Source organism: Bremia lactucae, linkage group LG3 (genome assembly GCF_004359215.1).
Source record: "Bremia lactucae strain SF5 linkage group LG3, whole genome shotgun sequence".
Lineage (NCBI taxonomy): Eukaryota > Oomycota > Peronosporomycetes > Peronosporales > Peronosporaceae > Bremia > Bremia lactucae.
The window spans coordinates 4,810,395-4,834,644 of NC_090612.1; the positions used below are offsets into that span (position 1 = coordinate 4,810,395).

A 24,250-nucleotide genomic window follows, 5' to 3' on the forward strand; every position below is an offset into this window, starting at 1 on the left:
AAATGTGAAATTATAGTCACGACAATTGCACAACTCGGGCGCAACCGGATCGATTTGCCCCCTCTATTGAGTATCGGCAACTCAATTTGGGGCTGTGAGATTGCCTAATATCAAGGTAAGAAAAAATTCCTACTTATGTAAAGAATCCCATAACGGGCTCGGGCTTGTCCTTCTTCCTCTTTCTGAAAACCTCAAGCCCACAACGGGCGTTATTGTATCTCCTTTCGGTAACTCTAGCACATCTGGAACGGACAATCGACCGACTGCTTCGATGACGATCGAACGCCCTGCCTCGATTAAACCGTTCCCATCCCTATCGTCCTCTCCTTGACGATAAGCTTCCCGTAGCGATCGCATTACCCCTAAAGCCGACAGCAATCGCAACGACGAGACGAGGTCGTCGCTCAGAAAAAAGAAAACGCTTTTTTACGCATGTTAATTATAGCCCTCGTGACGACCTCTTGGCCAAAGTTCCACCCCGTCCCCTCGTGAACTTTGCGTCCGAAGTTCCCCGCCTTTCAATGACATTCAGGCTCATTCGATAGTCCTGATATCTGAAAACCTGGCCCCAAAGTCGCGTTTCGAAAGCCGCAAAAGAAGCGAGAATAACTCTTTACTAATGGCATCGAGCCCTGCAACGCCTGATGACGTGGCGTCCGTCCTCCCACGTTGTGACAGCGCCACATGGAGCTTTGTGCAGATGAACATGACACTGCTTCCCATTGCTCGGCCTTTGCCGGTCAGTGTAAACCGCAAATCTCATGAAGGCGCTGCGCTAGTAGGCCTTAAGCCTTCTACCCCTACTCAAAAACTTCACCATCATCGATTGCGCCAACTATCGACCACTATCAGTCCCAGACGACACGAGTGTGCGTGCAACGGGCTACGGTCGATGACGACCCCGCCTGGTACGACGCGGAGGTTGCCACCGGCGTCTATGCAAGCGAATTGCGGGGCTAAACGAAAGTATTCCGAGACCTGGAACGTTCCTATTATAGACACGGCACTACCGTCAAATGACAAGGGCTATCTCAGTGACCATACGAGGCATATGCTGGTGGATTCTAGTCCAGTGCACCGAAGAGCTAGTATAGCTGCAGGCTGTGCTGGTCAAGGTCTATATAAAGGCAAGCGAATTTTGGAGCTACAGGATGAAGAGCGACGACTTCATCCAGATGAGCGCATTACGGCTGCGTCGCCGTCCAAACGGAGCAAACTCTAGTTTTAATTTAGTCACATGCTGTTACTTCATTTACTTATTTCGTCATGCTGCAATATTATCTTGACTTGAATTTATTGGGTCATTGTCCAAAATTATGGCGTAATCATTAACTGACATTCTCATAATTATATAATGTTACATCTTAACCTGAGCGGTTTAAGTTTCGAGTGCTACAACGTATTTTGTTCTTTTGCCTTTGCGAATTTAATTTTCCTATTTAAAAACTTTCTCGATTAGCTTGCATAATTTAATTTTCTGTTTCCTTACAAAAACTTTCTCGATTAGCTTGCATTGGCCCATTAACGTCTTTTGTAGGTCTTAATAAGTGACCATTCACTTGCATAAATATGATTTCATGCCGCTAAGCTGATGCTGCACTTCTTTTGGCGGTGGACATGGTCATATGTGAATAATGTTGCTTTTTTAGTGTTGGCAGTCTTGTCTAGCTACCAAAATGAAATTTGAGAAAGGCTAAATGCCTGCCCAATCAGCGCTGGTGGTTATTTACTTTCTTTCTCTAAGATGTAAAAGTTGATAAATATATCAAGTACTTTGAACCGCCATTCAAGGTAAATTATGCAGCACTCCGCTGCCCGAAGTACATTTTGGAAGTATACGAAAGCAAACTTAGGTATTACATTGGATTATCAAAAGTCAACGACCGACCGACTTCGAGATAGTTTCAGTTGGTACGAGGAGTAAAATTGTCAAAGTAGCGACTGATCTGACTGATGTATAGCTCTTGCGTTGCCTCGGGCATATCTTCCAAATATTTGCCTGTCAAACCGTAAGGGAAATTTATTTCTATTTGAAATTTGCATTTTGTTAGCAATTTAATCTCGCTGTACCTGGTACACCCCCAATTCTGGAAAATGGTGGAATAACCGAATCAGCTGGCACGACACTATTTTCTTCAATTCGACAGCAATCTCGAATTATCACGCGCTTGCCCTAATTTTAAGAAACACAACATTGTGTTAAGTGAGTTCATTCCAAACGATAATATCAAACCTACAATGACACAATTCTTGCCAATTTGCACACACGATCCAATCATAGCGGCTTCCACGACAGAATCCTCCCCTATATACACGTAGTCTCCAACCTTAATTGGAATAAAAGCCAATCCACTTCTCCACATAATTTCTCGTTAGGAAACATTGGCAATATTATTCAAAAGCACCTACGTGGACACAATCCTTGTTGGCGGTTTGATGACGCATCTTTCTCGAATTATGCATTGCTTTCCAAGAGATACTCTGGCTAAATCTGCGCGGACGATGGCCCCCGAGTCGACAATTGTCTATCAATTAAAAGTGCATATAAATTGATTTGCCAGAAATCAGCCACAATTTCAACGCGTTTTCGCCGCACCTTTCCACGTAGGTGAATATTCTGAGCCCCAGCAAGAGTGCACTTGCGGCTAATTTTATTGCCTGTCGTCGTGTGGATGTATGTCTTGGGATCAAATTGTTTCTCGGCGGCCTCGACAAACGGGTTCATTTCTCATAAAGCTTTTAATTCAATATAAAAATGTTGTCTGAATGGAAGCTTTTTTTCAATAATTACGACAACTACTGGTTATGCGGCATGCTATCAACAATCTCAAGTTTGACAATTCGGGTCCGAAGGTTTTCTGTATGCTGCTGTACACACTCACCGAACCGTTATGTTGGTCACTTTTTGCCGGAAGATCGGCTCTTATTGCAGCTTCGCGGCCACGGAAGGTTCATTTAGCTAATAAATATTCTTTGTCTATAGTGAAACGGGCTAAAGTTGCCCTATGTTACACAATCCCCGTGACGTACAGTTTGTGTGCTAAAGGGAATGGTCAATTAAGTGAAGTAATTGACCCACCACTTGGGTGTGGTTCACATTGTGACCCACCCTTGTGAATGTATTGGTGCATTCACATTAAAGGGGATGATGCCTAGCGTATTAGTATAATAAAAATAGGGAGCCGGTATAGTAACACCCCTTTTAGTATAGCCACACTCCCTCCCCGTCTGTCTTGAATAAAAGCGTCAAATTTTTTCACTGTATGAGTCATTCCACTGCATCAAAAATTGAACAGTTATTTTTTTAGAATCGTCTTTAGATCGCTTTTTTGGCCTTTGGTACATCACCCCCCGGACACCTGTAACGGGGTGTATCGTTACATGAGATTAACACTTAAAGGTTGTTAATTAATATATTATCTTAAAGGTAGATAATATTTGGAGGATATTACTTTATATAGTAATATTCAGAATTCTTATCCATAAATAGGCATAGACCATTATATCTATTTATTCCGCAGACTAATCAGCTGTAGGAGTATTCAAAAAGAGAGTTACAGATAAGATAGAGATAAGAATTCATTTACATATTTAGTATTAGATTATAATTAAGTTAGCATTTACAAAGATAGAACGAGAGACACTTAATTATATTTAATACAGTTTTCATTTTACCCTCTAAAGCTACTTACCTTAAGAGAAGTCTTCCTCTGCACGTACTAGTGTACGTGAAATAACGTAGGGCACCACTCGCAATTCCAGCAGTGCAAAGTGGACTTGTACTGAAGCAGTACAAGTCGTAGTGCCCCGTTACAACACCGCTATATCGACACACCCTAATAATCTACATGAGAGTAGTGACTGCACATCAGAAACCGTGTACAGCAGCGAGGGAGAAATTGAGCATGCATGTTAGTTCGTCTTTGGAGGTCAAGCTGAAAATCAATTTGTTTTACTTAACTTCTACCAACTGTTGCGGAAGCGCAACAGATAGGCGAATCTTAAAGCTCCTTTTTATACCCACCAGGAGCCACAATTGCCTTATGTCTCAGTTTTTGTCGGCTTTCGTTCGTAATTTCTTTGTTAAAGAACAGCTTGCTATTCAACATGACAGCATATATTGCGATGTATTTTGCAGACCTTTCGAGCTACTGAAGCTGGAAAAGCCTGCAAAAGCTTTTTTCCAAAATATATCTTAGTTATCAACAAGTTGCTTCCAATCCGCTACACTCATAAAATAACATCAGAGGTAGAAAATTAAGGTTTGTGGCTACATCGGTTTCCAGCGTCATCCGTGATAACGGCTGGCGTCATCCAAGATACGAGGTATTTAAAATAATACGCTCGCAATACATATAAGTGCATATCTACAGAGATGGAATTTATGATTGGTTTATATAGCTTTTATATTTAATACGGTTAAATATAAATCAATCTGAAAACTACTTCTTAGTTCGTAAGTGCGCACGTGGAGCCGGATTACCGCTCCCGTTACGCCACTTAAACTAAGGCTTCAAGTTTGTTGGGTGAGGTTGCTTAGGCGCTCATTAACTACCTCACTGCACGTGAGAGAAGACGGTGAAACCACTTCCTCGCTGTGCTAAGGCGTGTGCCTAAGTAAAGCGTTGCCGCAATAGACGTGCCCACCTACACTTGGTAGCACTTGAAATCCTTCCCACGACCCGCACCTCTGAGCGTCTACGTGAGGATAAGGCCAATTATCGATTGGGATCGCTTTCCCCATCTCTACAAACATCATCGGGGGGGGGTGGGGGGTGGCAGAGCACTTGGTATAGGGAATTGGTGAACAAGCCCTGGCCAGGATCTTAAGCAATCCTTTGAGCAACATGTTGCTCAGTTGGAGCAGTTTGAGCAATTTGAGGCATTCGTGCTCGGACAGCGGAGAGCCGCGTCCGGGGCACAGAGCCATGCTGCGGCGGAGTCCGTAACTCAGACTCAGGATGAGCTGAGGCGTGAGCAGGCTCGGAACGAGACTCTCAACAGGACTGTTGAGATGCTCTCCTCCAGGCCGCATCAGCCGAGGCCCACTCGAATGGACCCGTCCAAGTTCGATGGAACTGCAGCACACACGATTGTCCACTGGCTGCTAGCCGTGGAACAATGCGGTGTGGCGCAGCTCATCGAGGATCATCATGTCGAATCTGCGCGTTAAGGCCACAGAGTGAGCTTACTCGTCGCTTACAGCAGACGGAAACGCTTTCCCTACATGGGCAATCTTTAAGGAAAAGATTCGCTTCATGTACCAGCCGCCGAACAGCGAGGTGTTGCTTCAGGCGCGCTTCTTTGGGATGCGACAGGCGAAGCGACCTCTGCAAGAGTATGTGCAGGAGATGTGCTCGCTGTCAGCATCCATTACGTATGTTCGATTCCGGAGCACATTAAGGTTCCAACGTTTATGAACGGACTACCGCATGGCCCATCGCGACAGGCCCTTTTCAGAAAGGTGCCGTCGACGATGGAAGAGGCAATCCAAATTGCCTTGGTTGTGGAGCAATCCTTCAACAGTGCCTCGGCGACAGCTTGGTATAAGCCGTCAGCCGAGAGGTCAGATGCCACTCCCATGGAGTTGGGCAATGCAGACGTTGTCTGCTTTAAATGCGGCAAGCGTTGCCATATGGTGGCTCGCTGCTATGCCAGGTTGCCCTTTTGGTGCGAAGACGCTCAGCAATAGATCTTTCTTCCTAAGGGTGATGGCAATAACCAGCGTGCGAGACGCATGAATTCTGCATCGACCACTGAGGGGTCGAGAAATGCGATAGGGGTGGGACCTTCTGCGGACTGGGTAGCATAGTCCCTGAGAACTCGACATTTCGGACCACAACTTTGCTGGTCTATAGGGCTCGAGTACCAGGCTATGACCATATGATGACCCTCCTTGTGTGTTCGGGTGCGTCACAGAACTTTGTAAAATTCACGGCGTTTAGACCGAGACCGGCGGTGTTTGAGTCGCTTTACCAGGATGGCAAGCGAGAAGAGGCGCCCATTCGCTTAGCGAACCATGCGCTCGTAAATTCTGAGGGAGTTCAAGTAGAACTCGCCTTCAATTTTAGCGACTTCCTTTGTAAAGAGATATTCACAGTGCTAGGTAATCATAGGCATGCCATGGTGAGCAAAACGCCAACCATGGATAGTCTGGCGTACACGCACAGTTGCGAACTCTACGCAGGACACCGGAAAGGATGTTCTCCTGCGAGAAGCGTATGCAATTGATGTCGTGTCGAACACAGTTGAGGGTGCGTCTACGGGGTGTCAAACGTCACCGATTCCTACCCAGCTCGTGGAGACTGGAGTAGTGAAAAAGACGATGGCGATTAGAAATGTGTCCCATAGTCCTGCACAGAGCCGAGAGCCTGTGGCAGTAGACAGCGAGCTGACAGGAATTCGAGCGTCGCATGAACCGGCACAGTGCCTAGAGCCTGGTGCGGTTGGAACGGGAGCGTTAGCCAGGAGAGCAATGGCACCCGCTTCCTAGTCAAAGGTCGTGGTGAATCGAAGAACAAGTACCCGATTAAAGGCACGCCTAAACGAGTGACCTTTGGATCAGCTCCTATTGAAGAGGACGGGCCATCGAACGAGGTGTTAGAGGCCATCAAAGACAAAATTGCGAAGGCATCCTCATATGACGTGCTCCGGCAAGTCTTAAGATCTGCCAAAGCGATAATTTAACCCCCGGAGATGTCGTACGATCTGTTCCTTGCCGAATGAAAGGAAGAAAATATCCACGAAATTGTCACTTCAGTTCCAGAAGAGATTGGTGGACTGTTGGTCGTCTTCCACAATAGGCGAGAGCGTCCTAGAAATGGACAAAAAGAAATGGTTTGCTGGTCAAGGTTGGGATGCCTAGAGAGACAGTCCTTTCTTTAAGGTTCTGTGGATTCACTGAGATGTGTTCCCAGAAGAAATGCCGAGGCCCCTACCAGCAGATAGGGGCATCGGGCACGACCTCGAACCTGGCACCAAGTATTGTGTAAACAGGTAATGGCCGTTGCCGAAAGATCAAGTCAATTATTTTGATGAGTTCTTCGACAAGCGAGCCAAGGCGGGACATGTACGGGAGAGAAAGTCGCCTCACTGCATCCCGACCTTTTGTGTACAGGTGAATGGCGCGTGGCTCATGCAATAAGCTGAACACGGCGACCATACCGACGCAAACGCCAATCCCGCGTAAAAATGTTCTGTTGAACTCCATGGCAAGATTATCTTTTAGCATTGGATTTAATGAATGTCTATTTTTAGGTACTCATGAGAGAGTCCGATGTAGCTAAACCGTAGTAAGCACCCCAAGCGGTATGCTTTGGAAGTGGCTTGTGATGTCCCGAGGTTTAAAAGGCGCACCACCGACATTCAACGGAGTAGTGGTTCAAGTGATGCGTCAGCACCGTGCCTACGCGCCCTATTAATTTGACGATGTATTCGTGCATTGTAAGGCCGAGGACGGGCTGAGCGAAAAGAGTCGCACAAGCGGCATTTAGACGCTGTGTTGCAGACTGTGGAGTACGCTTAATTGTACGCCTACTTGCAAAATTACGTCATAGGGGTCTCCAAGATTCCTGTGTTGGGCTGCATCGTCGGTACACATGGTGTACAAGCAGACTCAGGTAAGGTAAAATCGGAAAAGGAATGGACAAACCCACGGCATGAGAAGGATTTGCGCCAATTCCTAGGGGCTCGCTAACTACTCGCATAAATATAGCAAGGATTATGCTGAGCAAACTAAACCATAATCTGACCACCTTAAAAAGGACGCAGGATGGGTTTGGTTAAAAGAACAAGTTGATGCATACACATCAGTGAAGCAATCTCTTGTAGAGGCACCGGTTTTGTCGTTGCCAGACGCGCATAAGCCCTTTAGTGTCGTCTTCAGCGATGGCCTGTTTTAGCATCAGCTGTCACCTTGCGATCCCTTCAAAATCTATGTGCTCATATCACAGATATCAAGCTGATGATCCTTAATGAGCTCGATGATGCGCCATATATTAAGCATCTGGGCTGTAAAGACATTTTTACATAAGAATTTTGGTGGCCACACCTATATCGAAAGGTAACCAACTATATTCGTTCTTGCGAATAGCGTCATCGTGTCAGGCCTGCACCGTCCAGCAGTGCGCCACTTAAGCCGCTACCGATTCCAACAAAATGTTGGAAGTCGGTAAGTCTGGACATCATGTTTGGCATGCCGCCCGACCACAAGGGTTGGACGGGGCTCGTCGTCTTTGTGGACAGACTAAGAAAAATGGTGCATTTAGCTACATGTAGCACCGCAAACGCAGACAAGAGGCAGCTTTCTTGTTCCTGGATCATGTGTATCGACTACACTGTATGCCCCAGTCTACATTATCGTACCGGGATCCACGTTTTACGTCAGGTTTTTGGCGACTTATGTTGGAGGTGCTAGGTAGCAAGCTCCACATGTCGACCGAAAATCACCTCCGGACCAGAACCTGCCAATCCGGTTGTGGCGAATGTATTACGCATGATAGCGACTCTCTAAGAATGGCGCAATCGTTTAAATAACAGTGTCCACGCCTATACAAATTACACACCGCTTTATATAAACGGACTACGCCATCATCGGACGCCAGTCTCGTTTGTGCGCAGCCTGAGTCTTAGTAAGAGAGAGCCCCTCACTACGCTCGGTGCGACAGAGGGACATGGTTTCGTCATTATGACGATGGCAAATGAGGGTATCATATCAAAGACAGAAACTTACCCTAGTGACCCTGCTGGTTTGGCAGCGGCAGTATGGAGTCACGGCAAGGAATGCCTGTGGTCCTAAGCAATAACAATGTTTCATTATTTACAACTACGTAGTATGACTGACCTCTCGGTGGTGTCACAAGCGAGTTGGATGCTAAAGCGTGAGCGAGGCTCATCGGTTTGTGGATGAGCGATTAGCCATCACACGAAACATGACGCAATGGCAAGCGCACTGGAAAAAAAACGAATATTCTGACCGAAATGGTCGCAAAAATATGAACGCTTTAGAAAGGGGGAAAAGTATTATTAAGTACTGCTACCCTACCTAAAAATGCAATCCATGTACTACCTGGAGGTACTACGAAGTAATTGCCGCGTTTCATTGGGCCGTTTACGGTGGAAGAAGAGGTTGGAGAACTAAAAAATAGGCTCACCCTTCCCCCGTATATGAAGACGCACCCCGTATTTTACGTGGGTCGTCTAAAACGGTATGTTTGATTCAGAAGAGATCACATACCCTCATCCGTCTAAGGAGACCGATGGTGACGCCAACTGTGAGTCGATCGGGTGAGGGAGACGGGGAAGGTTTTTGCAACTGCTGTACAATACTCCTCGTACTCACCTTCAGTACCTTTCGAATTGCATTCAGCACTTGTTTTTCATCCAAGCGTTGATAACCCTAACGATCCTTCGCGTAAACATCCTGAAGATCCGAGGTCAGTCGCAAGACTTGACACTCAAGATCCCCAATTCATCGTTGAGCAGCGCTTGACGTCTGCGACTGAATGGACACGGGTAAGGAAGTCGCATTTAAGTAAGCGAAATCGCCACTGCTAACGGGCACCTCCAGCACTGATGGCTGCGGGTGGGAATCTACGCTTCCTTCTTAGAAGGTTGCTTGCCTATTCGTCCCTGAGGCAAAAGGATCAAATACTCATCCAGTGGAGGGGTTAATTGATTTCGACTCGTGGGGACCGATCGATACCCTACGTGCTGACGTGCCCGGCTTGGTGACTAACTACGAATCGAAGTACCAGCTGAGGCCTCTCCGCTAGTCTCAAATAGACTTAGAGGATTAGCATGATAAGAAGAAACAAAGGGTACGGTACCGCCCATGATTTCTTTCACACGCAAGCGGGCGAAATTAATTCGCTGAGACCGCCGTTTCACCGCATCTTAATGCGGTTGAAAGCGGCGCGTGAATTCCGCCTCATATTGGTCCGGTATTTCATTTAAATGCAACAGACAAGGATCGGGAGAATACATCAAGCGATTTCCCCTCAGCCTTCCATGAATTGTAGACGCCATATAACTATGAGCAGCGCGCTCTAGGGGCGATACGTTCCAGCAACGCCACGCACTCCGTGCTTTCCGCATCCACGACGAAAGCGGATTAGTTGATGTGGGTGCTTTGAACGAGGCTCTACCTGAGCTGAAGACCGTTATTACCGATTGTTCTCTCCGTGATGTGTGCAACATGGATGAGAATGTTAAGTTTGGTTTTGCCTTTATTTCAGATGGACTACCCTTGCCGCCCCAGATTTCACAGGACTTTTTTATAGCATGACACCTGATAGGAAGATCGCTCAGGCAGTGGTTGAGGGGCACAAAATGGGCAAAGTGAATTGATCTCCATTTGACTTAAGAAACTGACACCTGTTATACAGACACGCATCTCCGTAGCTCTCACAGCAAATGCTGATGGGTCTGATAAGCTTCAGCCATTCTTCATCGGACGCGCCAAAATGTTGAAAAACCGCGGTGTTTCAACAGGGATACAGGAGAACAGTTGGGATTCCTTTGCAGACACAACATGAAAGCATAAATGACCGGACATTTTTCTAGGATGGCTTTTCAATGTTGACAAAGCTATGAAGGTATGTTTGCAATCTTGTGCCTAGGGATTGACCTGTTAATCTTGAAAACATCGGACAAGTGCTCTAGGATCAAGGCAGGAAGGTCCTCTTCTTGATCGACAATGCGCCATCCCACATTGTGGACGACCTGCAGCTGACCGACGTCAAGGTTCAGCCCCTTCCGCTCAACGCGACCTCGAAAGTTAAACCAATAGATGGCGGCATAATTGCCGCTTTTAAGAGGCGTTACCGGCGCTAGCATCTTCAGCACGCTCTGGATTGTGACGAACGCGGCGAGATTGGCAACGACCAGCTTACAGCCGTGCGCTGGTCTCTTTTTGCCTGGACAGAGATTTCGGCCAGCATTATCAAAAGCTGCTCAATCACACAAGGCTTTCTGCAAAGCCTGTCACGATTTCCATACCAAGGGAGGAAGTGGAGAACATGGAGGGTGAGAAAGAAACTGAGAAGGAGGAGAGAGCTCTGGAGCAGGAGCTGGAAACCAAGCTCCAAACAGCTGCCGCTCCGCAATCCGATGGCCATTGAGGAGTTTCTCAACCTGTACAAAAGACGAGAGTGCTCAATGATCAAGAGATTTTGGACGCAGTGCAGGAGGAATAGGAAGGGAATGAAGGAGCTGCATTAGAGAAGGGGGCAATTACAGACAGATTTGCCAAGTCCGAGTACATAACCATCTTCGGTATTGCCTATACCATGCTTGATCTGTCCCAAGGAAACCCACCTTCCGCCTACAAGCTACTACGCAGCCTTCAGGCTGAGATTCGCAGTGCCAAAACCACACAATCTCCCTTGATGCTTGCTTGGCTTATATAAATACAATTTCTTAAGAAAAATTCATCTATTCTCGGCTAATAGTTATAAGTCAAAAGTTAGCGACCATTGAACGACCACGGTGAGCGTCAAATCGTATAAGTTAGAGGAGGCTATAGGTTTTAGATTGATAAGTTATTAGAGGGAAAGCTGTTTTTTGGTGATTTACCGATTAGCCAATCAGAGGTGTTGTTTCTGTGGCAATAGTCAAAACGTCTTTTTTTAAAACCCTAACACTGTACGTTTGATCCTTTATAAATTAATATCATCACATGCAGCACGAGACGTCCGAAGTGGCGTTACTAACCTTTGGCTTGGTGGCCGATGTTCAGTACGCAGACGTAGACGATGGATGGGACTTTCACCACACTTCAAAGCGATACTATCGCAACGCTTTGCCTCAGCTGCAAGCTGCAGTTGCCGAGTGGCTGCGCGAAGCCAAGAGTGGAACGAAACTCCGCTTTGCCGTAAATCTAGGAGACTTGATCGATGGCAAAAATCGACCAGCTTCCACTTCACGTCAGGCGCTAGCACGGACAAAAGCAGCGTGGAAACCATTTGTAGATACTGTGGGGCCAGTGCATCACCTCGTTGGCAACCACGAACTCTACAACTTTTCCGCTGCTGTGATTCAGCATGAATTATTGCATCATCCGCCAACGCCAGTAAATGTGACGTCTCCGGTTAGTTACTACGACTTTCAAGTGTCGGAAGCGCCTAATTATCGCTTTATCGTGCTAAATTGCTACGGTTTATCAATTCTCGGTCGAGAGACAAGCGACCCAGTGTACCAGGAAGCCATGGGACTACTGCGTCGTGTGAACCCGAACGAGAACTTTAATTCTCCAGTCGGTCTTGTCGCAGAGCAGCGACGGTTTGTGGCTTTTAATGGAGCGGTAGACCAAGTGCAAATGCAATGGCTAGAGGCGACACTGATGAAAGCCACTGAAGCGCGAGAGCACGTGGTCATTTTCACACACATTCCGATTCATCCAAGCTCCTCGCCCACGCCTTCAAGTTTGTTGTGGAATTACCCGGAAGTGTTGGACTTAATTCAACGACATGCGTGCGTTCGCGTCGTCTTTTCGGGTCATTCCCATGTCGATGGATATGTCTATGCATGCGAAGGAGTGCACAATAAAGGCGTGCATTATGTTGTGTGTGACGCTATTTTAGAAACTCCTCCATCTGAGACGGCTCATGCATTGGTGCATGTTTATGATAATAAATTGGTAGTTGAGGGTTACGGCAAGATTCCGACCCGCGAGTTATGCTTTCCTGTGAATGCGTAATGCGACTTATAACTTTATAGAGTGAAAACAACCACTCCACACGGTTTTATTCTAAACTTTTGCATCTTCATAGCTTTCTGATATTGACTTTTTCTCGTCCAGCATACATAATAGCTATCTCAGTTTCAATCTCGAGCTTGGTTCTTGGTACAAAAAACTGCTGTTTAGTGGTGCTTTTCCTCCTTTGCGGCATAAGCGTGTCCTGCGTAAGGAAAAAAAAGAAATGCTAAAACTGCTTCCAAATGACCTCTCTGAATTATCAAATACGTACTGTGATGGCACCACCACTCGATAGCACAGCCAGCGCCTCCTAAAATGAGCATCATGTGTACAAGTGGCTTCACGCTACCATTGTAGATGAAGCGGTTTCCATAGCCTTGCGCCCACGCATTAAATTTATTCGTTGGCGGATTCGCAGTACGAGCTGCGATTCCAGCGCGGGCGCGGCCAACCAGATTTGCGGTTGCAGCACGCGAGGCCTGGTACTCTTGTGCGAGCTTCTCTGGGTTACTCTCCGCCAGACGGCGAATCTCGTCGAGGGTATACTCCTTGGTCATAATGGCAATGGTTATTTGGAATCTGCGGCTGGGGAAGACACACGAAGATTACATAAAGTGATTGGACAAATATCCGAAAGGAAAATCCAGACGCAGCGTACATAGTGGTACAACTCAGTCACAATGATGCCAAACGAACATAAGAGAGCGCAAAAATTGGTATCGCAAAAGGCAAAACACAGCCCATGTCTTTTTTGTCAGAAATAGCCGTTTGCGACCAGCTAGCAGTCCCCCTAATTGGTATCCAATGAATACATTGCGGGCGACGACCAAGGATACATGATAATCTTATATTTGTATATTCATTACACCAAAACTACTGGCTCGGTCACTCCTTTCGACAGGAAAAAAAAGTTGCACTTACTTGGCGTCATGCGTCTCCCCACTGCCTTGTTACTCGCTGCCGTCGCTTTGCTCGTGGACACAGATCCTGTCCTATCCGCAGAGCTGATAAATGGCATTCCTGACGCTTTCAAGCTCGCCCACACTCGCCAATTTAACGAAACCAAGCGAGTTTTTAAACCACTTCCGAATAATCACGACGAAAGAACGAATGAAGATTTGATGCTTTTGATAAGAAGAGGCGCTCAGAAGCTGTCGGATCTGTTAGAGCATGCTGCGTTTGATTTGAAGATCTCTGAAGGTGTGTCGGCCGAACTTGGAAACGATCTTGCGAAGCTACCTCGCAAGCGAGACGTTTTGTCAACTTCAAAGCGACTTTTGGAAAATTGGACATCATGGCTAAGGACAAATTGGCCTCAACACTCCATCAATCAGCTTATCGAAAAATTTGGAGAAGAAGGCCTGATCTGGATGAGTATTGAATGGGCCTTGCGTCAGCCCGAGCCCGATATTAAAACCAACGCATTGCAACTTCAAGACACGCTCATGAAAACCTGGTTCGTTCAACCGAGAAACGTCATGTCTGTTTACGATAAGTTACTTTTCGGTGACAAAAAGAACAATTTGCTCCTCCGACCTTTACAAACATTGTTTGACTACGGCGATAAATTCAACAAAGAATTTAAGGGCAAGACTATAGCCCTCAAATTCTCATTTGCATTCTATCTTTTTCACGGTCTGTCCGATAAAGATTTGGCCAAGACAATGGTGGAGGCAGGGCAAAGCTCAGTCCCAAAAGACATTTATAGACGACTGAAATCCATTCTTTTCCGGATGTGGTACAATGAATTGAAGGAAATTGCCACAAATAACGAGTTGAATTTTTTGTGGCCGGAATATAAGAAAACTCGTGACAAAATAAGCAGCAATTTCGTCAACGCTCTGCAGGAACAAGATCAGAGGTATGCGTCTCAAAATCCTCATCTACCGGACTCTACCCCACTCTTGTTTCGTCTTAAAACAATTTGTGATGACATGAACAAGAATGATGCCGAAGAACCATTAAAATTTTACGCGCTGCTCAAGAATAGCTTTAACGATTTCAAGATAATTAATATGATTAAAGCAGCTGCTGGGTATGATGCTAGCAGCACGTTAGATCTTGTGACTAAGAACGCACAGATGGAGGACTGGGTCAAACGCTTTTCGCTAAAAAAAGTTTTTGAGATGTACAAATTGAAGGATGTGAGAACGGATCTTCTAACGCACCCGGAATTTATCGACTGGATGCAATTTCGGACCAAGTACGTGAAAAAATATCCTGAATCTCAAAACGAATACCTTCACGTCTTAGTCGAGCATTTTGACGAACCATATCTCATGCAACTCCTTCTGACGGATACAAGATCGTTAACATCTAAAAGTAACAAGTCAATCATCGAAACAGTATTACTGGACCTTCGAAAGCACCTTGCCAAGCAGCTTGCGACCGCCGAGCATGACGTGGAGAAAGTATTTAAGATGTTAAACCTCCACCTAAGCGACGAGGCCCATTTTTTCCGTGGATTCCCAGCGTGGGTCGAGTATTGCGCCATCATTATTAGAATGAAAATAAGAAATCCGACATTTGCAATCCAACCACTAATAAATGTCCACGGCAACCAGTTGCTAGCCATCTTCCTTGTCAAAGCAGCCGACTTTCCGTTTTATGAAGAGGCTGCTAGACCACTGCGAAACGGTCTGATTCGTCGGTGGATAAACACTTTCAAGACCAAAGAAGAGATCGATATGATTTTTTCTCCGAAGATCTTGAAAGAAACATTTAAGCTCAATCAAGCTAAAATTTCGGTAAATTTATTTCCGCGTCTTGAGGCTTTAAAAAACGAATACTGGAGCCTGCATCAATTCATTTCGTTGGTAAAAAATTATGCTGACGAGCCCGAAGAAGTACTTTTTAAACGTGCTGTCTCTCTCGCCGCATCTGCCAACAAAGACGAACAGCTCGAGCAGATCAGTGAATTTTCGGTACTCCGCACTCGTTATACAGAAATAGATGCTTATTTTCTCGTGGCAATCGGCTCTGCGATGCGCGATAAGTAAGTATTGCAAGAAAAGTCCGAGCGACATATCGTAGCTCAATATAAATATGTTCCCGTCGTCCAAAATTTGAGAGCTACTACTACCATTTTCGTTTCGAAGTCTTCTGTATATGATAAAAGCTCGGTGCGCTGGAAATCGATTCTCGATACGCCCGGCCACAACGTTTCAGTGAAAAATACGACAGGCACGTATCTCGATCGATAGGAATTCATCAATGCGAGTTCTCACACCCCGTTGTATGTCAAGAAAACAAGTGTTGCTTATTGCGACCCACCTTCTGGAATTTCTAAGGGGACGTTACTAATGATTTTTTTTAATGTAGTCCGATTACTAGCTTCTTTTCTGTCGCGAAAAACCACAAAAAACACACAACTCAGTGGCGAGTTCTTCATGCAGCATCTCAGCTTTTCCAATCTAAAAGTTCTTTACTGTTATTAATCACCTAAAACGATCGGACTTATATCTCGCAACTTTCCGTGTGTGTCGGAAACGCCAAATTGAGTTGCAAAGTTATCGCTCATGTTTTCAGATATGTAGAAAAAACTTTTCTGTTTGTATGATCTTACGTTAATCGTACCACCTCTACTACTGCAAACTTCTCGCTCTCTGTTATCGCAGCCTTGAATCGTTTCTTCAGTTCCTTGCCAGTCATTGTCGACAGTTTTTGGGCCTGAATCTGCTTAAACAAGGTTTGTCGCAATGCACGCATCTCCATCTCCTTGCCAGCGCTCTTTAACGCTCTTTTAATTAGCTGAATCCACTTGACCGACTCCTCTGCCGTCTTTCTTTTCTTTTTAGCAGGTACCTCCGTCGTCTCCTCAGATGATCTTTTCTTTTGGATACTTGCGCCCTCGATTGTCGCCGTCGCGCTATCTTCTTGCCTTAATGCGTTGAAAGACGTCTCATAAATACTCCAGGCTTTCTCAACGAGCTTCGTGTCGCGCAGCGCTAGACTATTGGTGACAAAGTTGATAAATTTGTGCTTCTTACGTGGTACGTTTGCATAACCAGCAATGTGCGTGAGCACATCCTGCACGGTAGGATCTTCCACACACTTCGCAGACTGTACGACGCCCATCCATCGCTCGTAGGGGGTCTGTTTCTTGTCTTTTTGGCTCGGACACAGTGTTTTCTCATACTTCTCGGCCTCGGAGATACAGCTTGTGTGGGCCGCGTAGTCATTTCCCTCAAACACGACGCTACAGTCCACACAGCTCACAGCCCAGCAATTACGACATCGACCTGCATGTGCATCGACTTTACTCTTCTTGAGCGTCTCGTTACAGCCCTCGCAGACAAAGAACACCATGGTGTACCCTTCCGTGCCGCCAATCCGTGCGTATCGAACTAATTAGACAAAAAGCGATGACTTTCCACCAATCAATTGACCCGTTGTTGTTGGAGTCGAAACACTGAATCCGTATTGCGATGAATGGTCATAAGCGCCAAGTGACCAAGTTACAGGCGATAAATGACGAGGAAGAAGAAGTCGTGACGCTGTCGGATGTGATTCAGCACAATGATCAGATGACAGAGGCAGCCAATGCGGTGCTAGGCGATGCGAGCGATACGCATTGCAGCTATCCCATGGGGTACATGCGTCAAGCCGTCTTTGCGTGTATGACGTGCACCCCAGACGCGCGTGAAAATCCTCAGACACGCGCTGGAGTGTGTCTCGCGTGCACGTATCATTGCCATCAAGACCATGAGCTTGTGGAATTGTATACAAAGCGTGCGTTTCGCTGTGACTGTGGCAATGAAACGTTTCTTCCAAGTACGTCGAGATTGCACACAAAGTGTCGATTTATGAAACCAAACTTTCTCTGTGTGATGCTACTAGATCATCCTTGCCACTTAGAAGCAAACAAGACGTCGAGGAACGCCCGGAATACGTACTCGCAGAACTATGGAGGGCTCTACTGCCAGTGCCACCGACCGTATCCCGATCCAGAAAGAACGACGCCCGAGGTTATGGTCCAATGCATAATTTGTGAAGATTGGTTACACGAAGAACATATTTTTGAAAATTTGGACCAAAATGTCGAATGTAGCCCAAAGATTGTTCCGGAAAGCTTTGAGGAATTCATTTGCCTTGCCTGTATGAAGGAGCATCCGTTCCTAATGGCCTACACAGTACAGACGTCTGAAGAGAATGGTGTCGACGATCAATCGAGCATTCTATCGACCGACGTGATCGATTGTAGATTACACTTCAAGCAGCGGCAACTGAAAGACAAGGGATTGACGACAGTAGTGCCGACGTTTTGGTCGAGCGATTGGCGCAAGGAGCTCTGTGAATGCTCGTCCTGTGTCAGTTTGTTTGAAAAGCACAAGATTGCGTTTCTTCTCGACCCCGACGACGCGTTGCACGTGTACGAAGCCAGCGCTCGCGCGAGAACAAGCGCGTCGGGGGAAGAAATGGCACAGCGTGCGTTTGCCACTAAACTGACCCACGAACAACAAGTGGAAGTTGCGAAGGGCTACAGTCGCATGAAGCAGACTCTTCAACAGTATTTAGCGGGCTTTGCTGCCGCGGGTAAGACGGTCAAGAAGGAAGACATTCAAACGTTCTTTCAAAAGCTCAATCAGGCCAAACGGCAAAAAATCGAGTAAAAATGGGATGCATTGGCCATTTTGTTTTCGTGTTTAGTTCTGAAACTTGGCCACCCACGCCATGGCTTTGGCAGTCCACGTCGGCTTGGCTTCGAACGTCTCGCCACGCGTAGCTGTTTCAATGGTAGCAGCGAGGCGAGCACCTTGATCAATTGCACGCTTAGCGTCGAGCTCGCCCGCTTCATCCGCTCCGCCAATCCGAAATACAGTCACACCTTGTTCTATCAGTGGCTGTTCTAGTTCACGAAGCGGGACTTGGCCTGCACAAATGATCACATTGTCCACATCCAACACTTGGATCTTCCCGTCTTTATCTGTGTAGTGCAGTCCTGCGTCATCGACTTTCTTGTACGAGACGCCATTGATCAGTTTCACGTGGCGATGCTTGAGGGACAGACGGTGGATCCAGCCCGTCGTTTTTCCCAGATCCTTGCCGTGTTTCGTGCGTTTTCGCTGGAAGAGATAGACCTCGTGGTCTGATATCGGGTCTGTTGACGCAATACCTGCCACACCGCCACGTGCTGAGATCGTCGTATCAATGCCCCACTCCTGTGCAAACGCATCGACGCTGGAGCTCGTCGACTCGCCAGTGTGAGTGAGAAACTCCGAAACATCAAATCCAATGCCTCCAGCCCCAATGACTGCGACCTTCTTGCCCACCTGCGCTTGATGCTTGAGTACGTCAATGTAACTCAGTACTTTGGGATGATCTGCGCCTTCGAGCTCAAGGGTACGCGGTAGTACCCCAGACGCTAACACGACCTTATCAAACGCTCCCGCGATCACCTCTCGAGCCTCCACGCGCCGGTTAAGCACCACGTTGACACCCGTGAGCTTCAATTGTTTTTCAAAATATCGAAGCGTTTCGTGAAACTCTTCTTTCCCCGGAATGATCTTGGCCATGTTGAATTGTCCACCAATGCTGTCATGCTGGTCAAACAACGTCACGTGATGGCCACGCCGCGCCGCGATTGTTGCAAAGGATAAACCAGCCGGTCCAGCTCCCACCACCGCCACTCGTTGCGGATCTATTGAAAAATCGCATGCAAAGAAAGACAACATCCGTGACACCACAAGTTGGAAAGCCATTGGCGATAAACAAGTTTCGTTACCATTTGTAACCGAGTACTGTAGCAGCGTTTCGTAACCCGACCGCGGATTCACGAGACAAGAAGCCGTCATTCCCTTAAATGTATGGTCCAAACACGCCTGGTTACACCCAATGCACGTATTTATCTCATCCACTCGATCTTCCTCGGTCTTCCGTACAAATTCAGGATCGGCTAAAAACGGTCGTGCCATTGAAACCATATCTATGACGTAACTTCGTCAGCACATCGTATCTCATTTTGTACCCCGACTTACGTACCCGCATGCCCTTGAGCCAGAATCTGATTCGCCACCTCGGGCATATTGATCCGATTCGTCGTAATCAAAGGGATTGACACGACTCCTTTCATTTTGTGGGTTACCCATGAAAATCCACCGCGGGGTACGCTAGTGGCAATCGTTGGAATTCGAGCTTCGTGCCACCCGATGCCCGTATTGATCATCGTCGCCCCCGCGGCTTCCACAGCTTTCGCAAGGATCTCAATCTCGTCCCACGAGCTGCCTTTGTCAATTAAATCGAGCATTGAGAGACGAAAGATGACGATGAAATCTTGGCCCACAGCCGCACGCACGGCTTTGATTATCGCGAGTGGAAAGCGAATGCGATTGGCGTAGGCTCCACCGTAGCTATCTGTGCGCTTGTTGGTATGTTCGACAATAAATTGATTGATTAAGTAGCCTTCAGACCGCATGATCTCGACGCCATCGTACCCTGATTCACGGGCTCGAGCAGCGCAATTGGCATAGTCTTGAATCGTTTCCTCGACTGCCGTCGTTGTGAGTTCTCGTGGAGTGAACCATCCAATTGGAGCTTTAATAGGCGAAGGAGCTACGATAAATGGATGGTATCCGTAGCGTCCACTATGCAGTATTTGCATCGCAATCTTGCCGTCGTAAGCATGCACGGCTTGCGTCACTTCCTTGTGCGCCAGCACCTCGCTTTGGGTCGTTAATTTGGCGGCAAGGGGACTCACTCGACCTGCACGATTGGGCGCAATGCCACCCGTGACAATCAGACCGACATTGTTCTTGGCTCTGTGTGATTATCGTACCAATGAGTCGAGTAAGACGAGAGACATTCGGATAAACGGACCTTTCCGCGAAGAAAGCAGCGAGGCGAGTGAGCGACCTTCCCTCCTCAAGACCCGTGTGCATGGAGCCCATCAGCACGCGATTCTTAAGTTGCGTAAAGCCCAGATCCAGCGGCTCAAGCAGGTGCGAATACTTACTCATGGCCGCAAGCGTCGTTTCCGCAAAAGTGATGTCGATGGGCTTTAACTCACAAATATTAAGAGATCAGATTTTGAAGCATTTTGAAGTTAAATTTATGAGTATTTCATGTATTCTCTCAGAAGGATACGGGGTAGCTTTATTTTACATGAATATTTTCTTCTATAAGAGGAATAATAAATGTTATTTGCTATAAGAGGAAATAAGAAGAGAAAGTAACGTCAAAATTACAAAATTTGTTTTCTTACTATCAAGTCAACATTAGTAGAAGATAATCATTCTGTAGATTTATTAATTTATCAATTTATGTTTAAATCAACCCGCCAATCGTTACAATCACACACAACATTGTGTGTAACTGGCCCACGTGATGAGATTATTCTCATCACCTAAAAAATAATAATGTCAAAAAATACCTCTAAGGTCCCGTGTCGATTGTGGGGCGTCGAGCAATTACATCCGACGAAATCGCTAGAAAATCGGAGACTCAAATTCATTAAACGCGATATACCTCTAGCGAGGATGACAGTGCACCTTGATATCCAATACATGTTAAAGGGTGAATAGTACAATGAGATTTTCATCGTACTAGATTTGAATGACAAATTTGTCATCCTTTAATTACCATGGCTCAAAAAGTACGAGATAGCATAACTGGCCGCATCAAGCCGCCCCAATGCCTGTCTATCGTTCATCAGATGGCGATCTAATGAACGTCTTTAAGCGTTCACAAGCGTGTGATGTCCAACGAAAGAGTGCGATGGCCTCACTTCAGGTTTGGTCGTTTGCACGACTGCACCACTGTTGTAAACGGGATATCCTATTCACGCATAAGGATCTGATATAATCCACCAACCGATTACTTGACGGAACTATAGTACTCTTTGACATACCATCAATGATTACTTCTTTTCGTGGTATCGGCGTTTGAGCCGGTGCCGTTGCAGCGTACAATTTATTGAATGCATGCACAATCCGCTATTTTCCTTTTGCTTTATGCACACAGAAGGTCGGAAAGCTATGTGCTGAGATTGAATCCCTCACGTGACCCGCTGCTGAGCACTCGGCACAAAACTTGTTAATCGCTAATACTTGTTCACGAGGTAATGGCGGTTGCTTCATGACACAGTATTTCGAACCTGATATCAGGTCGATTTCGTGTCTAGTGCCTTTACCCTTATCCAACTCGGACGGTACGGATTCAGGAAATTTTGTATTCGATCAGATCCTTAAATAGAAAATTTGTCTTAAGAAATCCTTGGATTCGGATGTAAAACGTTCCATCCGAGTATTTTATCAAGACCACTTTCGTCCATCGATGAGCTGCTGAGAACCCGTTCGCTCTCAGAAATACTATTGCCGACCGAGTATCGGCCACGCAATTGCCATTTGTGACAATCACGCAGATCTGCTTAACTTTGCCACTACGCAGTCACGCAAGAACCGTTTCGGTTCTAGCGTTGGTAGCGTTGGCAATTGAGTTAATTCCGAAGTTAAGTTCGTAGGCATCATCAGGTCAAGTGTATAAGCTCCTACACTTCATCCGGTAATTACCAAGACATTTAATGTCTCAGTTTCCTCTTTGAAACTTATTTTCAAAGGTACCTGGGAACCTCTGACCTCAGGTCTCTGGGAATTTATTCACGTCGAATCTTTAGGACTTGTTTCATCAAGTTTTGTTTGGGGAGTATCGTTCCAAACTACTTTTAGGTGCGGTTGCGCAACTACAGCAAGATCATCTGCGGTCGACTTTATAGTCGATTAGGGACATTCGCACCGTCTTATATAGACATGCTTTTTCTTGAATGTTGCTTTCCAAGCAAGCAATCTGTTTCGTACCACTCAGCTTATTCGAGTGGCTGAACTTCGACGATGCCTGTGCTTGTGCACCGCCGAAGTATCTGACTTAGGAGTGTGAAAGTTTGTCACACTGAGGTCTAAGCACCCCAAGCGGTATGCTATGGGAGTGGCTAGTTATGCCACAGGGACTTAATAATGCCCCTGCGACATTCAACAGATAAGTGACCAATCTGTTGAGATCGGTGCGGGATTTCCCACCGAGTAATTATGATGACATCTTTTTTTGTTTATTGCAAAGCCATTAACGGAAAGTCGAAAGTTAAAGTAAATCGTACCCACGTCCAAAAGGTTATTAGACTTATGCGTAAGCCAAAGTTGCATGCAAATCTCAGGAGGTGTATATTCGCTGCAAGAGAAATATTACTTCTTGGGTGCATCGTGGGTAAAAATGGTGTACGCCCTGATCTGGAAAAGATTAAGGCAATCACCGACTGGCCTGTGCCAGTCGATATCAAGGGACTTCGAAAGTTTCTCGTGCGTGGAAAAGTACCCACGCAATTACGCCGAAATGACAGTACGTATTTCTTCTTTGTTGAAATAAAATGAAACTTGGTCAGTGGAACGCTAATTGTCAGCTTTCCTTTAAGGATTTTAAGCAAAGCATGACGCAACCGCCAATCCTGGCGATTGCGGACCAAGACAGACCATTTCATGTGGTCTGTGACTCCAGCGATTTTGCAATCGGCTGTGCGTTATGGCAATATGACACAGACGGTGCAGAGTAGGTCGTCTGCTATCAGTCACGTAAGTTTCAACCACTGAACGCAATTATCCACTGCATGACAAGTAATTCCTTGCCATGAAATATGGACTGGCTATGGTTAGGGTCTAGTTCTTGGCCTGTAGACCATTCAATGTATATACGGACTATCCATGTTCACGCACGGCTGTACATAGTCCATACCTTTTGCAAAGAATGGCGAGATGGTTGTCTTTCTTCACGGACTATAACTTCCTCGTCGAGTATAGATCAGGACGAATACGTTGCTGATGCCCTTTCGTGCCGACCGATTTCGAGCCGACTGCGCAAAACAACAGTGAGGATAAGCCCCCCAGTGCTTCATCCTGTGCTCCGTTTAAACCTCTATCTGTTCCGGCAGAGTGTTGGCAGTCAGTATATATGGAGTTCGTCTTCGGATTTTTCGAATACAATCACAAATTGCTGAATTTGCTGATCGTTTCAGCAAGATGGTACATCTTGTTGCAAAAGCCGGAGTCGATCATAGCCAAAAGCTGTGTTATTTCGACTCCATGGGTTACCCCATAAAGTGGTCTCAGATTGAGACCCAGATTCACGGCGGAGTTCTAGCAATCTGTATTTTTCAATTTTCAATTCACTTGGAACACAGTTTAAAATGTCAGCGTCTGACCGTTCTGAAACAAATGGTCAGACGGAGCGTGCAAACCGTCACAAAGAGATACTTCGCAAATGCGTCCACTCTTTTACGAGTTGAAGCGAGTTCTTGCCGATGGAAGAATTTGCCAACAATTCAGTGCATGCTTCTACAAAGCAACACCGTTTTTCATTAACGGCTTACGCCATCCACGTATTCCCACCTTGTTTTAGAGTGTCTTATTTTCTCAAGCAAAGAACAACCTCGCTCTTGCTCATGACGATTTTAGATGTATACAAATGTTGGTTCAATCAACATTGAAGTGGACAAAATCCTTAATAGCAATTATGATGTTAATGACATTAATTACGATGATGAAACCTTCAGCAATGAGAGCAATAGTTTTA

At 46.1% G+C, this 24,250-nt stretch overlaps 8 protein-coding genes across 8 annotated transcripts; 4 read left to right on the forward strand and 4 right to left on the reverse strand.

Moving 5' to 3' along the window:
• Window positions 1-619: 619 nt before the first annotated feature.
• Window positions 620-1,222, forward strand: CCR75_003460 (uncharacterized protein; the record flags this gene model as incomplete). Its single annotated transcript, XM_067961554.1, has 1 exon — window positions 620-1,222. One exon carries the CDS (start codon window positions 620-622, stop codon window positions 1,220-1,222), a length of 603 nt encoding a protein of 200 aa, XP_067817481.1.
• A 557-nt stretch (window positions 1,223-1,779) lies between these two features.
• CCR75_003459 (uncharacterized protein) lies at window positions 1,780-2,827 on the reverse strand. The gene is made up of 4 exons (XM_067961553.1): window positions 2,597-2,827; window positions 2,238-2,525; window positions 2,071-2,173; window positions 1,780-1,999 (listed from the first exon to the last, which is right to left on the reverse strand). Exons 2-4 carry the CDS (start codon window positions 2,361-2,363, stop codon window positions 1,905-1,907), a joined length of 324 nt encoding a protein of 107 aa, XP_067817378.1. The 5' UTR covers window positions 2,364-2,525; window positions 2,597-2,827; the 3' UTR covers window positions 1,780-1,904.
• Window positions 2,828-11,677: 8,850 nt separating this feature from the next.
• On the forward strand, window positions 11,678-12,697 carry CCR75_003458 (uncharacterized protein; the record flags this gene model as incomplete). Its single annotated transcript, XM_067961552.1, has 1 exon — window positions 11,678-12,697. One exon carries the CDS (start codon window positions 11,678-11,680, stop codon window positions 12,695-12,697), a length of 1,020 nt encoding a protein of 339 aa, XP_067817379.1.
• On the reverse strand, window positions 11,794-13,254 carry CCR75_003457 (uncharacterized protein; the record flags this gene model as incomplete). Its single annotated transcript, XM_067961551.1, has 2 exons — window positions 11,794-12,899; window positions 12,969-13,254. The coding sequence occupies 2 exons, from the start codon at window positions 13,252-13,254 to the stop codon at window positions 12,862-12,864; spliced, it is 324 nt and encodes a 107-aa protein (XP_067817382.1). The 3' UTR covers window positions 11,794-12,861.
• A 372-nt stretch (window positions 13,255-13,626) lies between these two features.
• On the forward strand, window positions 13,627-15,696 carry CCR75_003456 (uncharacterized protein; the record flags this gene model as incomplete). Its single annotated transcript, XM_067961550.1, has 1 exon — window positions 13,627-15,696. One exon carries the CDS (start codon window positions 13,627-13,629, stop codon window positions 15,694-15,696), a length of 2,070 nt encoding a protein of 689 aa, XP_067817383.1.
• A 562-nt stretch (window positions 15,697-16,258) lies between these two features.
• Window positions 16,259-17,005, reverse strand: CCR75_003455 (uncharacterized protein; the record flags this gene model as incomplete). The annotated part of the gene is made up of 1 exon (XM_067961549.1): window positions 16,259-17,005. One exon carries the CDS (start codon window positions 17,003-17,005, stop codon window positions 16,259-16,261), a length of 747 nt encoding a protein of 248 aa, XP_067817380.1.
• A 119-nt stretch (window positions 17,006-17,124) lies between these two features.
• Window positions 17,125-18,309, forward strand: CCR75_003454 (uncharacterized protein; the record flags this gene model as incomplete). Its single annotated transcript, XM_067961548.1, has 2 exons — window positions 17,125-17,470; window positions 17,537-18,309. 2 exons carry the CDS (start codon window positions 17,125-17,127, stop codon window positions 18,307-18,309), a joined length of 1,119 nt encoding a protein of 372 aa, XP_067817381.1.
• A 33-nt stretch (window positions 18,310-18,342) lies between these two features.
• On the reverse strand, window positions 18,343-20,652 carry CCR75_003453 (uncharacterized protein; the record flags this gene model as incomplete). Its single annotated transcript, XM_067961547.1, has 3 exons — window positions 18,343-19,622; window positions 19,679-20,454; window positions 20,513-20,652. The coding sequence occupies 3 exons, from the start codon at window positions 20,650-20,652 to the stop codon at window positions 18,343-18,345; spliced, it is 2,196 nt and encodes a 731-aa protein (XP_067817386.1).
• Window positions 20,653-24,250: the final 3,598 nt, after the last annotated feature.

Coding starts and splice junctions, on each gene's coding strand:
- CCR75_003459 (XM_067961553.1), bottom strand. CDS start 2,363: ATGTGGAGAAGTGGATTGGCTTTTATTCCAATTAAGGTTGGAGACTAC. Junction 2,174..2,237: donor TTGGCAAGAATTGTGTCATT/GTAGGTTTGATA, acceptor TCTTAAAATTAG/GGCAAGCGCGTGATAATTCG. Junction 2,000..2,070: donor CAGAATTGGGGGTGTACCAG/GTACAGCGAGAT, acceptor ACGGTTTGACAG/GCAAATATTTGGAAGATATG.